General features: G+C 39.3%; 1 protein-coding gene across 1 annotated transcript in view; it reads left to right on the top strand.

The window, feature by feature from the left end:
• The window catches only part of MAP2K5 (mitogen-activated protein kinase kinase 5), a 358,912-nt gene that overhangs the window by 107,101 nt on the left and 236,315 nt on the right, over positions 1–15,496 (top strand). Inside the window, exon 9 of the mRNA XM_007957397.2 lies at positions 6,574–6,613. Within this exon, the coding sequence (XP_007955588.2) occupies positions 6,574–6,613 (40 nt within the window). The remainder of the gene's footprint in view (positions 1–6,573; positions 6,614–15,496) is intronic.

Below are 15,496 nucleotides of genomic sequence, written 5' to 3'. Positions count from 1 at the left end.
GGGTTTGAACCGCCAGCCTTCTGGTTAGCAGTCAAGTGTCTTAGGCACTACGCTACCAGAGCTCCCATTGGAGATATAGCAGGGACCAAAAACCCAAAGTCTGTCTTCATGGAACTGGCAAACAGTTGATACATAAATAAACAGTAATGAGTATTGATGAATTCTAAAGAAGAATAAAGAAAGTAAAGGGAAAATAGGCTATTTTTAGTAGGGTAATTGAGGAAGTAACATTGGACCTGAAAGAAGTGATACAGCAAGCTACATAAATATATGGGGGAAAAGTGTTCTGGGTCACAGGCAAAGGCCCTGAGGCAAGAAGTGTATGGTGTAGCTGAGTAAGCCTTGTTGATAAGGGAGACTGGCAGACCAGAGACCGGTGATGTAGCCAGGGGCCAGATCACAAAATCTTTGTAAAGACTTTTGACTCTTACAAGGGCAGTTAGAAATCTACCCATAAAATGGATAAGATGGTAATAACTTCCATTCATAAGATTATGGTAATGATTAATTTAATGCATGTAGAATTTCTATCCAACTGATTTTTTTTCCATCCAGAAATACTAATCATTTGTCAGACATTTATTAAATATAGCACACCTACCATGGGCCTGGTAAGTATCAGAAATATGAAGATGATGAGGAGTAGGTGGTCCTCAGTGCCCAGTGTGGGAAACAGACACAAAAACAACTTTTATGTTAAAAAAAAAACAAAAAAACTCACTGCCAATGAGCCGATTCTGGCTCATAATGACCCTTCCTTGGGTTCCCCAGGCAATATCTCTACAGAAGTAGATTGCTCAGTCTTCCTTCCAAGAAGTGACTGGTGGATTTGAACCTCCAGCCTTCTGGTTAACAGTCAATTGCATTAGGCTCTGTGCCACCACATTATAGGTGTAGATATTGAAGGAAGATATATTTTTCAGGATGTATATTTTTCAAGAAAGCTTTTTTTTTTTTTTTTTATAATTAAGGAGCTCTGGTGATGTAGTGGTTAAGGCATTTGGCTGATAACCAAAAGGTCAGTAGTTCAAACCCACCAGCTACTCTGCAGAGGAAAGATGGGTGGTCTGCTTCCATAAAGATTTACAGCCTTGAACAAAACAAAACAACAACAAAAAAATTTTACAGTCTTGGAAACCAAAGGGGAGTTGCTGTAAGTCGGAATTGACTCGATGGCAGTGAGTTTAATTTGTTTTTTTTTTAAGGTGTGCCTGACCCAAACCATGGTATTTTCAGTCACCTAATATGCATGTGGGGAGCTCTGGTAGTGTAGTGCCTAAGGCACTTGACTGCTGACCAGAAAGCTCGTGGTTCAAACCCACCAGCCACTCCTTGGAAAGAAGATGGGGCAATCTACTTCCGTAGAGATACTGCCTTGGAAACCCAAGGAGGGGTTGCTATGAGTCAGGTCCGACTCGACAGCCACAACAACAACAACAATATGCTTGTGAAAGCAGGACGATGAAAAAGGAAAACTGAAGAAGAATTGATGCATTTGAATTATGGTGTTGGTCAAGAATATTGACTGTACCAGGGACTACCAGAAGAATGAACAAATCTGTCTTGGAAGAAATACAGGTAGAATGCTCCTTAGAAGCAAGGATGGCGAGACTTTGTCTCACGTACTTTGGACATGTTACCAGGAGGGACCATTCCCTGGAGAAAGACATCATGCTTGGTAAAGTAGAGGGTCAGCGAAACAGAGGAAGACCCTCAATGAGATGGACTGACACGGTGCCTGCAACATTGGGCTCAAACATAGCAACGATTGTGAGGATGGCACAGGACCGGGCAGTGTTCAGGCTCAGTGGCATCTAACAACAACAACAACAACATATTTTTTCTATCCATAAACCCCAAGAGAAAGAAAAATGAGCCTTCCCCTTTAGCAATAGTTGTTGTCAAATATTGTGTCTGCTGAGATGAACAATTGAATGTGTCACTTACCACACCTATTTGTAGTATAAATAAGTTACAGGAGTGGGTAAGAAGCCTAGAATATGCATCGAGGTATATCCATAGCATTTCAGATGTCTATTCTTTGTCTTAAAATTTGGTTCAGTATGATGTAAGACAGGAGCTCTGGTGGCATAGTGCCTAAGGCACTTGACTGCTAACCAGAAGGCTGGAGGTTCAAACCACCAGCCACTCCTTGGAAGGAAGGTTGGGCAATCTACTTCCGTAATGATACTGCCTCGGAAACTCAAGGAGGGTTTGCTATGAGCTGGGTCCGACTCGACGACACACAACAACAACAACAACAACAACATGATGTAAGACACTTAAGTTTTTCTTAACAATAAATGATTTTTTGCTGCCTTTTGTCAGTCTTCTTTGTTAAAGCTTTATTAGTGGTTCATTTGCAGAGCAAATAGTCTGATTCTTAAAGCATAGAGGTAGTACTCTTGCCCTTTCAGTCTGTTCTAGCAGGTTGTTTCCTGACACACCTAACTACCCTGAAAACTCCTTAGCTTCTCAACATTTAACACATTTACTATGTGCCATACACTGTCTTCAGTGCTTCACCTATACTATCTCACTGAATCTTCAATTGTGAGGGTAGGGGCTGTTTTCCCCGTTCTAGAATCAAGGCAACTGACATGGTGAAGTTTACTCACAGTCCAGGTTCACACAGTTCGGTGGCAAAGCTTGGATCAGAACCTGGGCAGTGACTTCAGAGCCAATACCCTTCATTCCTCCACCTCCCGTGATAGGTTGGCAGTGATTGCAGAATGCTTCCTTGCCTGGAGAGATGCAGAAGTGATGGTCCTTATAACCTGATTGAAATAAGTCAGCAGCTTTGTAAGTTTTGAATTGTTTTTCCCTGCCCCAGAAAGAGATTTATACTTGACCAACTTAAACATCACCAGTATGTTTGGGTCCTAAAATATGTATATCCTGCCAGTCTCAGATTTGCTACTGACTAAATATGTGAGCTTGGACAATGTATTAAGCCTGGGCCTGGTATGTTTTAACTGCCCAAGGAAAGGATTGTTGTTGTTGTTGTTATGTGTCATCGAGTCATTCCTCACTCATAGCGACCCCTCCTTGGGTTTCCGAGGCAGTATCACTATGGAAGTAGGATTGCCCAACCTTCCTTCCGAGGAGTGGCTGGTGGGTTTGAACCGCCAGCCCTCTGGTTAGCAGTCAAGTGCCTTAGCCACTATGCTACCAGAACTCCCAAGGAAAGGATTAGGCTAGATAATTTTCTGAATTCACAACTAGCTCAATAAATTCTCTGTTTCTGTACTCTGCTAGGATTAAAGGTTGATAACAGCTTTTTGGTCCGGTTATCTGAAACCTATTGTTAGAAATGAAAAAATAAAAGTAAGAAAGTATATCTAGTCAGTGCTCTCTTTTGCTATGCTCTTTGTTATTTTAATTGTTCAAAACATTGCTACCAGGCTACTAGCTTTTGCCATTGTAAACTGTACATGTGGTGTGCTCAGTGTTAAGGGCTGGGACTGTTCCCAGGGGTCCTATGCTGGTCACAAACAAAATGGACCACTCAAGGACTAAACATTAAAAATATCTCATAAAAACGCATTCTCCATGCACTCATTGGAACAGGTAATTACCGTGGCAACAACAAACTAATTTGAAGTGTTAGCTGTTAATTAAAACACTGCAGAGGTGTATAGTTGTCTTCTGGTGTAACCAGAGCCTCCATTCAAACTTCATTAATCACTTTACAGTTAATGTGTTGAGGAAGGTCAAGACAATTGAGATGCAGTATCCATTGAAAGTAAACAAATTCCTTTTCTCCAGGTAAATGCCATTTGCAAAGTTAAGGGACACGCTCTACTCATATGCCTGGCATTGCCGTTGTCATCCACTTCTCCTTGTTGATTAAATGTTAAATGGGTACTGTCATTGCACTGTAAACCAAACCACGTAGCTCCCTATTGCTCGAAATTGAACCCAAACTTCCACGGATGAATTGGCGTGCATCATGATTAAATCATCAGGCCTCCCCTTTTCATTCACTTGGAAATAGAAGACCTTTCTTTTGGAAAAGAGATCATCTTTCTTGACAAGCTAATTATGGGAAGTTGCCAAACTACCCAGTATGGTATATATCTTAGACTATCTGCTCATCATTTCCTTATCATTGCCGCTAAGTTTAAAAAGTCTACTTATTGCTTGTTGCCCGGAGTGACAGTACTGTTCTTTTCACAACATTTGAATCTGTGTCTAGCCATTCAATTATCATCTTTGTATTTCAGTCCTTAGTGATTCTAATGTACAGTATTTTAAAAACTTGAAATTGGAAAAATCTGTGGTATACAAGGGGGAAACATTAAAAATCACTAAAGCTTACATAAAAATTAACTGTTTACATGGAATAAAGTAACTGAATTTCTTCAAAACAAGTTTCATATTAGCCTAGTATGTAACTTCTGTCAGGCATTGAGAAACAAAAGTTTTTATGTTAATTTATTACATGGATATGGATATATCATGAATCAAGTTGTGACCTGAAATATTGCTATATATTATATAAAAGTCTGGTGCTAATGTAGATGGTAAAATAAGTGTTTACTTATTCTAAAACCAGTATTATATAGGGTTTTCATTTATAAAATGTGTGTCACTTGCTCCAAAGTATAAAACACTTTAAAATAACTTAATTTAACTTTTACCAATTTAATAGTGTTCATATAGACTGGTGTTGTTAGTCGCCATCCTGCTGGCTGCAGTGCATGGCACCCCGTGGGCAGTAGAACTAAAGGTTGCTCAGTCCTGTGCCATCTTCACATTGCTCAGTTTGCTCAAGTCCGTTGTGGCCACTGAGTATTTTGGGTGCCTTCCAACCTAGAAGGCTCATCTTCCAGCACTATATGAGACATGTTTTGTGGTGATCCATAATATTTTCGTTTGTTAATTTTTGGAAATAGATCATAAGAGCTTTTTTTCTAGTCTTAGTCTAGAAGCTCTGCTGAAACCTGTCTACTATGGGTGACCTTGCTAGAATTTGACATACCAGTGGCGTATCTTCCAGCATCATTGGCAACATGCAAACCGCCATAGCATAGTACAACAAAGTGACAGATGAGTGGTAGATTCATATGTGTTATGGGGTTAATATTTAGAAGAAGTCTGTGGACACTTTTACAGATTAAAGAATCCTTTGGTAAAATGAACAAGTGCCCTAATTTTAATAATCTTGCCTTTAAATGAGATGTACCTCAATTTCTCTGTAATAAATTGATATAATAAGGGCTAAGTTTGTCTTCCATAGTTGGCTCTATCATTTGTCAGTTGTTAAACAACTCTGTTAATTTACTGAAAATCAATGAATCGTACACTTAAAACACGTGAATTTTATTATATGGTAAGTTATTCCTCAATAAAGATACTAAAAATTTTTGTTAGAGCAACCAAACAAATATTTACATCATACCAGCAGAAAATGATGTCTCCATTTTGGTAATAGTGGAAAATATTTTGTTTGAGGAAGTGAGCAGTTTTTACTTTTAAGTCAATAACAAGTAAAAATCTGGAGCCTGGTAAATATATTTTGCAGCTGCTTCCTGGGCAGGTGTAGACAGAGAATTCTGGAAGAGTCAACATCCATTCCCTCATATCCACCCTACCACTCACATCTTCAGACTAGCTGGGTGAGAGGAAGAACAGTCTCAGTTAATGTGTAAAATTCTTTGCAGGTCAGGATTGTAGTCCTTTGAGACTGACTTGCTTCTTTATACTTTCATGGGCTTATAATAACAGTGCTTGTAAAAAACAGTTCTTATTTATGTTATGTGGTTTGTTTTGAAGTTTTTATTCAAACCAAATTGTTTCTGGATACTAGTCAGCATATGCAGGGTCTATAGTAGATGTGTAAAGGGCACATTTCATTGAAACACAAAAGTTTTTGATCAGAACTTTTGGCATTATTTCTGCAAACCCTGTTCTCTCTTTTTTCATAAATGAATGTATTCCTATTCCTTGGTTTAATTTGTATTTTCCTATGCCTGATCCTTTGAGCTTGTCTCTTTTCTGAACATATGTATAGATAGATAGATTTTATGTTGAGTGATGCACACTTTGAATCACATGCTAGAGCCATGTCACTCTGTGGTTTATTATATGAAACTATATTTTAAACCATCACTAATAATACTTGCTTTGAGATTATTTTGATGAACTGTGGGAATATGGTTTTCTGCATATGTAACTGACAGAAACAAAAGCAAAACCTCTCATTTTATATGGGTCTGTATACTACTTAGCATAGGGCTATCCAAGACCCTACACACAAAAAGCCAATATGTCATAAAGGGTCTAGTTTTTTGAGGTCTAATTCTGCCACTTACTGAGTTTGTACTGCTGGAAAAACTGCTTAACATCTCTGAGGTTCGGAGTTCTCATCTATAAAAGGAAAATAATACCAGTATTACCTCAAGGTTACCACTTTGTAAACTATTAAGCTCAATAGAAATGTGTTACAAATGTGATTACTACTCTGTATCCCATTGCTGCAGATATGTTTGTACTTAAATCTATGTCCTTAACCATTTTGTATATCGTTTAGTGATCCCAAGTGATTTTGTTGTTTTTTTCCTCCTACAGAGCATACCATGTCCCGAGTGGGAAAATACTAGCTGTAAAGGTAAGTGCTGGATACATTTTATGAAATTTTTGATGCTTACTGTTTTCTGTTTTTCCTGGTAGCTTGAGTTACAGTATCATCAAAGAGGAAATGAAATGGATTAAGACTCAGATGATAGATAGCAAAAGCTGTGTCCCTGTTGTGACATTCAGGTACCTGAGGGCATTTTAAGTATGCCTTAAGATGGTTGGTCACAAGCTCCTTGCATTATAATTCTTCTCACTGTTTCCTACACTTCTTTCTGTGTTCTCCGACAAGTGACATCACTGTCTTCCTGGCCACACAGCTAAAAATCTCAGTGGTCATTCTTTCCTTTTTCTCCTTAACCCACCACATTCTGTAAGTGGCCACATCGTGGCAGAAATCTTTCCTGAAATGTGTCCATTTGTCACTTTCTGTTTTCATCACCGTTCCACTCTCATGGATCAGGCTCACATGATCTCCTACTGTTACTACTGAAATAACGTTCTCACTGTACCTTCCGTCTTTTTTTTCTCCTATGCACCTTTTACTCTCCTGCCAGAATGGAGATATTGAATCACAGATTTGTCCATATCACTGCCATGTTTCTACTCCCTAGCCCCACCCATTGTCACCCCCACTCATGTACAACATGAAGCTGAATAGTTCTGCTTCACTTTTTTATGGCATCCTAAAATACCCAGGCACCACACCCGCTGATACAGTCAAGCTGCAGATAGATAATCTCAGGGATGTTCTTGACAATTACCTAAAATACACTTTACTTGTTTTCATCCTGGCATGATCCAACCCCATCTCTCCCAAACTCCAAACCTCAGTCCTGCCATGCCATTTTGGATTTACTCTCAGACACTAACTATTGGTGATTGATGTCCCGATCATTTTATATCTCAGATTTCCCTAACGAACTCTGTCTTGAATTGTACCTCTGACCGAATGCTTCAGTACTTCAGTTCTTCCCCAGTCCTAACCCCAGTGAACCCTACTTCCAACACCGGGCTCTTCGGTAACAAACTAATCAGTCCTATCTCATTCCCTACAGATTGGTCAAGCCCTCTGCAGACTGGCCCCTACACATGTTTACAGACACACTTCTTCCTTACTAGTCTCTTATTTCCCAGTCAAGCCTTTGATCTCTACTGTCTGAGCCTTTAACAATGAAAGCTGTTAGGTTTTATGTTGTAGTGATTACTTTATGCCAGGTATGATGCTAAATGATTTATTACTACTATCTTTAATCTTTAAAACTACAAAGTAAGCCTGTCTATTTTAGATTTGAGGAAACTGAGTCTCAGAAAGCTGACTTGCCCGAGGTCACACAGACGGAAGAGGCAGGGCTAGGATTCAAAGGAAATCCATCTGACTCCAGTCCTTATGCCCTCTATTATACTATGCTGCCTTTCTGCAAGTTACTTCTATTGCTTATCCATCCAGTTTTCATCTGTCACTTCAAGGTTCATCTCCTCCAAGATACCTTCTTAGCTCTCCCAAATGAGAATTCAGTCTCTTTCCCTAACACTTGCATAGTACATATTTTTTATCTAGAAAACTAAGGAACAGAGAGATTAAATTGTAGTTAGTTATAACTTTAGTGAAATTAAACCAAAACTAAGACACAGATCTTCTGACTGCTAATATAGTGTAAAGTTTTTCCTGCATATCACACATATGATTCCTAGGATGTGTTGTATGGTATTATCAAGTCTAGTCTTAACAACTTTAATGGCTTGTGGTGAGGAAGTACAGCAGAGCTCCCTCTTGGGATGCTTCTTTTGGTATTCCAACCAAGTTGAGTTCACAGAATTGCAGAACTGAAAAAGACCTTAGAGATTACCTGTAGCAATCTCCACATTTTACAGAGGGAGGAACCTGAGGTCTAGAGAGTTGACAGGTTAGTTATGGTAGAGGCCAGGCTCCATCCTAGTCATCCCCTGAGTTCACTGAATGCATCTTCTTTTGTTCTACCTTGGCATTAAACTTCTTTTATATACCCACTTGAGTTCCTGTTCATACAAAGGACACCTCCCAACAACTTGAACACTATTTTCCTATCTGAGTTGTTTGTTCCTTTGATGTCAAAAATCTTAGATTGTTGCCAATGGTATATTTGTTAAAGATAGTCAACTCCAGGTTATTGACTCCAAGAGAAGGGAGCACTGCTACACATAATCCAACAATTTATCATTTTTGCCTTGTAATTGCATTTTAAATGTTTTCATATATTTTAAAATTACATTTTACCTAGGTTAGTATTAAAAATATCATGCATGATTTTTGTCTAGGCATGGCAAGGGACTAATAACTGTTTCTGGAAAGGATTTGAGGCAATTTTAAAGAAAGGACGTATTTACAACAGTGCTGTTAAAGTAGATTTTCATTTATTTTAAATGAAAATAGTTGGAGTTTACAAGTATACTAGACCTGACCATTATTAAACTGTGAGCTTTAAAACAATAACTGTATTGTATTCATCTTTGCATCATTAAATTCTGTAAAATTACATAGTTAGATGCTCAGAGCTGAATGAATGAATGATTTAAGGGCAGATGTGATTACTGTGATTAAACTTTATGTTTAGCCATAAGATTCTTAGTCAAGGAAAATCACAAGTAGCTTATATAATAGTCATAATCTGAGAAAAGGAAATGTACAAGTTCTTCAAAATAGGCAGCTTTTTGTATATTCTGAAACTGTTAGTTTCTAAATATTTCGGGATTTTCCAGGTATTCCAGGTAATCAGGTGTTACTGATTTCTACTTTAATTCTGTTGTGGTCAGAGAACATACTTTGTATAATTAGAATGCTTTTTCATTTTTTAAGATTTGTTTTATGGCCTACAATATGATCCATCTTTGTAAATGCTCCTTGTGCATGTGACAAGAATGTGTATCCTGCTGTTGGGTGGAGTGTTGTATAAATGTCAATTAGATCAAGTTGGCTGATTGTGTTCAAATCATCTCTGTCCTTACTGATTTTGGTCTGCTTATTCTATCAGTTATTGAGAAGGGTGTTGAACTCTCCAGCAGTAGTTGTAGATTAGTCTATTTGCCCTTGAAGCTTCATATTTTTTGAAGCTCTATTGTTAGGTGTGTTCCTCTCAGCATTATAAAATGGCCATCTTGGTATGTAGTAGTGCAAAAACGGTGAGGAGGCCACATATTCTGACCTCCTAGAACCCCACAAGAGGAAGGCAGAATCACCATCAATAGCCCAAGGCCTATTACTGCAAGGCCAGACATGCTGCCTCCCTCCAGCCCTTTCACCAACCGTTCCTCCCAAAGCACCCACCACCTCTCTCCTGGGTTCGGTAATTTGCTGCAGTGGCCACACAGAGCTCACAGATTATGGGGTTTATTAGGGAAGCACCACAGGCTACAATTCAAGTTCAGGAAAAAATGCTCAGTCTCTCTCCCAGCCCACCGTCCCTCAGCCAACAGTCTCTCACCGTCTCTTTCCCAGCAGTGCTGGTCCCTCAGCGTCTCACTCAGCGATGAGTGTCTCTTGCGCCTCTTTCCCAGCAGCACATGTCTCTTTCCAGGGTGTGAGTCTCTTTCAGCAGCATGTCTTCCTCAACCAGCAGTCAGAGAGAGTTCTGCCTCTAGGAGGCCTCCTTTTGAGCCCAGCAGGATGGTCAAACTAGCCAATCATAGGATCCGAACTCTAAGCACCTGAGAGAGAGTGGGCACCTCCCAGAACATTGTTTTGTGCTACTCACAACAGAAATACTCCAGGTGGACAACCTCAGCAATCAGGAGCTCCTGAGTTGCCCACAGAAAATCCTACCTTGGAGTTTACAAAGACTTATGGGTAGAAAAGCCATACTAAGTAATTTACTACACCGCAAGTAGTATTCTTTGCTTTGAGATCTATATCATCTAATATTAATATAGCCACTCTAGCTTGACTCATGTTAGCATGATATATCTTTTTACTTTTAACTTATTGTGTCTTCATATTTAAAATAGATTTCTTGGGCAGCATGTAGTTGAGTCTTGCTTTTTAATCCAAATCTCATACTTGCCTTTTAATTGAGGGTGTTTAGGCCATTTACATTTACCAAGGTGTGATTATTGATATGATTAGATTCAAATATATCATCTTGCTATTTGTTTTCTATTTGGTCTGTCTGTCCTGTGTGTGTGGTTGCTTTAGGATTTATAGTATACATCTGTTAGCCTTTATCTCAGGCTTTGTGCTGTTATTATCATACATTTAATTTCTTCGTATGTTATAAACCTTGAAATATGTTGTTAGTATTTTTGCTTTAGGCAGACATTTATCCTTTAAAGACATTTAAAAAGTAAGAAAAGATGTATTTTACATTTACCCACATGTTTGCTAATTTCAGTGCTCTCCATTCCTTTGATATTAGATTCCTACCTGTTAACATTTCCCTTCTATTTGAAGGACTTCCTTCCTTTCACATTTCTTATAGTACTGGTCTGCTGGTGATAAATTCTTTCTGCTTTAGTATGTCTGAAAAAAATCTATTTTTCACTGTCATTTTTGGAAATATTTTCAATGGATATATAAAATTGTAGGTTGACAGTTCTTTTAAGATTTTTAAGATTTTGTTTCACTGTATTCTGACTTGCATTCATTCTGAGAAGACTATTACCATTTTCATCTTTATTTCTCTGTAAATAAGAATTGCTTTCTTCTCTGGCTGCTTTTAAGATTTTCTCTTTAACACTGGTTTAAACAATTTAATTATGAGGAGCTGTGATGTAGTTCTATTTATGTGTCATGTGCATGGAGCTTGTTGAGTTTCTTGGATCTGTAGATTTATAGTATTCACAAATTTGGAAAAAAATTAGCCATTATAGCTAATATTTTCTATGCTTCCCTCTTTGGAAGCTTGAATTGCTTATGTATTAGGTGACTTGAAGTTGTCGCACAGCTTGGTGATGCTGTGTGCATTATTATTTATTTACATTTTTTTTTTTCTTTATTTCATTTTGGATAGTTTCTGTTGCTATGTCTTCATATTCATTAAGCTTTTCTTCTGTGTTGTCTAACCTACTAATAATCCCATTTAGTGTGTTTTTCATGGAAGACATTGTGGTTTTCACCTCTGGTTAGGTCTTTTTTGTACCTACAAACATGATCAATATTTCCTCTACCTTCACCATTCCTCGGAAGGAAGATTGGGCAGTCTACTTCCATAGTGATACCACCTCGGAAACCCAAGGAGAGGTCACTATGAGTCAGATTCAACTCCACGGCAATGAGTTTGGTTTGGTTTGGTTTTTTTCTTAAATATATAAATTTGTAGTTGTTTTGATTACCGTGTGCTGCTCTCTCAGGACTATACCACAAATGGGATGGCTTGAACAAACAGGCGTTTATTCTCTTACATTTTTGGAGGCTAGAAGTCTGAGTTAACAGTGGCAGGCTCTGGGGGCTGGATGAAAACCCCTCAACCTTGGGCTTCAGTTCTGCCTCTTGCTCTTGGTCCACTGAAGCTAGAGGCTTTTCTTCACTCAGGCAGCAGCTGGCTGCTGAGGCTGACAAATCCAAGGTTGACAAGTAAAAAAGCACAGTCCTGATATCACCAAACAACATGGCAGGCCACTAATTCAAGTCTAGAAAGAGTCCCAAGATCGGCAAGGCATGGCAGGCTGTTGAACAATGACTTGGCTACATGCAGGGTTCAAGCGTGCCCACAAGCTAGAGACCCTTGTCAAAGATGCTTCTTACATACAGGAAGCAGACCACATCCCTAAAGCAGCTATCAGCTGCTTGTGGTAGATCCCATCATAGAGTTGATTGCCAGTCTCATCATGGGGAATAACTACCACCAGCTGCCCAGCCACTCAACCAGGCCCAGCCAAGTTGACACACAAACATAACTGCCACAGTAGTTATGATCATTGTATTAATGACCTTGTCTGCTATACCCGTTCCTCACTTATTGACATGGTTAGGTTCCAAAGGCCATGTTGTTATGTGAAAATCAGTGTTATGCAAAAATGGAGGATGACTCCCTCATTACATAACTGCCAGATTACATCATTAAATAATTGCCAAACCCCTGAGAATCATAGCCCAGCCAAGTTGACACATAACTCTAACTGTCACAGCCAGGGTTACTCTCACCTCACATCTTGGTGTTCATTACTGCCAGACATATATCATTCATGTACAAAATAGTCGGATAGTAGATTTTTTACTTTTGTAGTAAATGTGAAATGGAGGATAATGAAAAAGTCATTAAGTGTAGTTTTATCACATGTCATTTCTGGGTCAGTTTTGATTGTTTTTCTCCTCATTGGGGGTCATATTTTCCTGCTTTTTTTAATGCAAAAAAGTATAGAACTTTTTGACATGCTAGTCATTATGAAGGAGCTCTGGTAGCATAGTGCCTAAGGCACTTGACTGCTAACCAGAAGGCTGGTGGTTCAAACCCACCAGCCACTCCTCGGAAGGAAGGTTGGGCAATCTACTTCCGTAGTGATACTGCCTCAAAAACCCAAGAAGGGGTTGTTATGAGTCGGGTCTGACTTGACGGCACATAACAACAACAACAACAGTCAACACAAATAGGTGCTAGTTGTTTTTGCATTCCTATAAATATTCTCGAGCTTTGTTATGGGATGCTGTTTAGTGACTTGAAAACACTTTGTTCCTGTTGAGATTTGCTTTTAAGCTTTATTAGAAGAGACCAGTACAATGGTTAGTCTAGAACTAATTTCCACCCTACTGAGGGAATGCCCTTCTGAGCACTCTACTTACTTCCCTGGGAATTATAAGGTTTTCCACACTGGCTGGTGGTGGCACACTGGTTAGGGCATTTGGCTGCTCACCAAAAGGTCAGTGGTTCGAACTCACCAGCTGATCATGGGAGCAAGATGAGGCAGTCAACTTCTGTAAAGATTGCAGCCTTGGAAACCCTATGAGGCAGTTCTACTTTGTACTATAGGGTCCTTATGAGTCTGATGTTTTTGGTAGGAGCACCAATTCTTCCTGTCCAGTGTGAGCTCCAGAGATTGTTTCCTGTGGTGGTTCTTTACCCTGCCTCAGGATGTTTCCTGATGTGCATGTGTTGGTTATTACTTAGGGAACTCTCTGCAGCTCTTTGAAGCTCCCTTCTTCTGGTCCTCTGCCTGTGAAGCCTTCACTGCTCTTCCCTACTCAGACCCAGTTCTGTCTCATCAATCTCAGAAGACTGCCACGCTCTGCCGGGGTTTCCCTCCCTGCACTAGAGCCTGGACACTGGAGCAGTAAGCTAGGGCAATCATAGAGCTCATCTTTTTTGTTTTCTATCTTTCAGTAATTATTGTCCTCTTCTAGTTAGTGTCCAATTCTGGAAGCCTGGAATCTATCTTTCTTTCTTCCTCCCTTCCTAACTTCCTTCCCTCTCATTTTTGTTTTCTTCCATTTTTTTCCCCCAGTATCCTTTCCTTTCTTGGCACTACTCTAATACAGATGCTTACTCAAATTGTTCTTTTAGTAAATAGAAGCTACCACTTAATGACCATTTACATTGTGCTAAGTACTTTACATATATTTTCCTCATTTAATACACTACCCTTTTGCAGTTGTTACTATTACTGATCCTCATTTTACAGATACAGAAGCTGAAGCACAGAGAAGTTAAATAATTTTCCTGGGATCCCACAACTAATAAGTGGGACCAGGATTTGAACCCAGGCAACCTTGCCCCAAGTCCGTGTTCTTAACTCCTGTGCCATATTGTTACTTTTTACTCTTAGCTTGCTTCCTGCAGCATGGTTCTGATTACGAATTTTACCCTCTCAAGAGTCTTCAGTGGCTGTACATTGCTTTTCAGATAAACTGAAAGTTCTGTGGGGTGAAACTCAAGATCTTCACAGTATGTTATCACCCTGCTTTTATAACATTATCTTATGTATCTGAATTATATGCTTCTTGTAAGTTCTACTCATTGCTTTACCTGAACCCAGGTACTTTCTGACTTAAATATTTAGAGTCACATAAACCTAAAAACAAATTTGTTGTCGTTGAATGGAATTCTGACTCATAGAAACCCCATAGGGCAATGTACAACTGCCCCATTAGGCTTTCCAAGGTTGTAAACCTTTTTGGAAGCAAACTGCTACATATTTCTCCCATGGCTAGTGGGTTTGAACCACCAACCTTTCGTTTGCAGGCAAGCACTTAAACCATCGCACCACCAGAGCTTCTCATATTTTCCCCCAACTAGGATGCCTTCACCATTATCTTTACCTATCAAAATTCTTAACACCTTTCAAAGGGTCAGCTCAAAAGCCTCTTCCTCCATTGAATTTACCTGGATAAATCCTTTTACATATGGTCTCTCTCTCTGTCCGTCTGCCTCTCTCTCACTCTCACTCTCAGTTTCTCTCACTCAGTTCATTCTCTCTTTGAACTTGTCTTAAATTCTCTGTATGTATGTATCTCCTCTGTGTATTACCATATACTACCTTGTGCCTAAGGCACTTGACTGCTAACCAGAAGGCTGGCGGCGGTTCAAACGTACCAGCCACTCCTCGGAAGGAAGATGGGGCGATCTACTTCTGTAGTGATACTGCCTTGGAAACCCAAGGAAGGGTCGCTATGAGTCGGGTCCGACTCGACAGCGCATAACAACAACAACAACAAACCTTGTGTTTTGTTGTTAGTGTACAGGTATATTTCTCCAATCATGTTGAAATCTTGTAAAGGAATATATTTATCCTCTTCTCTTTCTCATTGATCCATATAGAACCTTGAGTATAGGGCCTAGTATAGTGTAGTACACATAATGACTAGGTTCTCAAAGCCTAATTTGTTGACTGACTGAATGAGTGAATACATTTTTGTTCTTCCATTTGTTCTTTAGTTCATTCATTGATCTTTTGAAGTGACATCTTGAAAGCAGGTTCAGCTCACATACAAAATATCCCATAGTGTTCTTTG

This window comes from Orycteropus afer, unplaced genomic scaffold, assembly GCF_000298275.1.
Source record: "Orycteropus afer afer isolate SDZICR_OR568_19922 unplaced genomic scaffold, OryAfe1.0 scaffold00015, whole genome shotgun sequence".
NCBI classification, from domain to species: domain Eukaryota; kingdom Metazoa; phylum Chordata; class Mammalia; order Tubulidentata; family Orycteropodidae; genus Orycteropus; species Orycteropus afer.
Note: the sequence above shows the minus strand (reverse complement) of the source record. Positions and strands in the feature narration are given on the sequence as shown.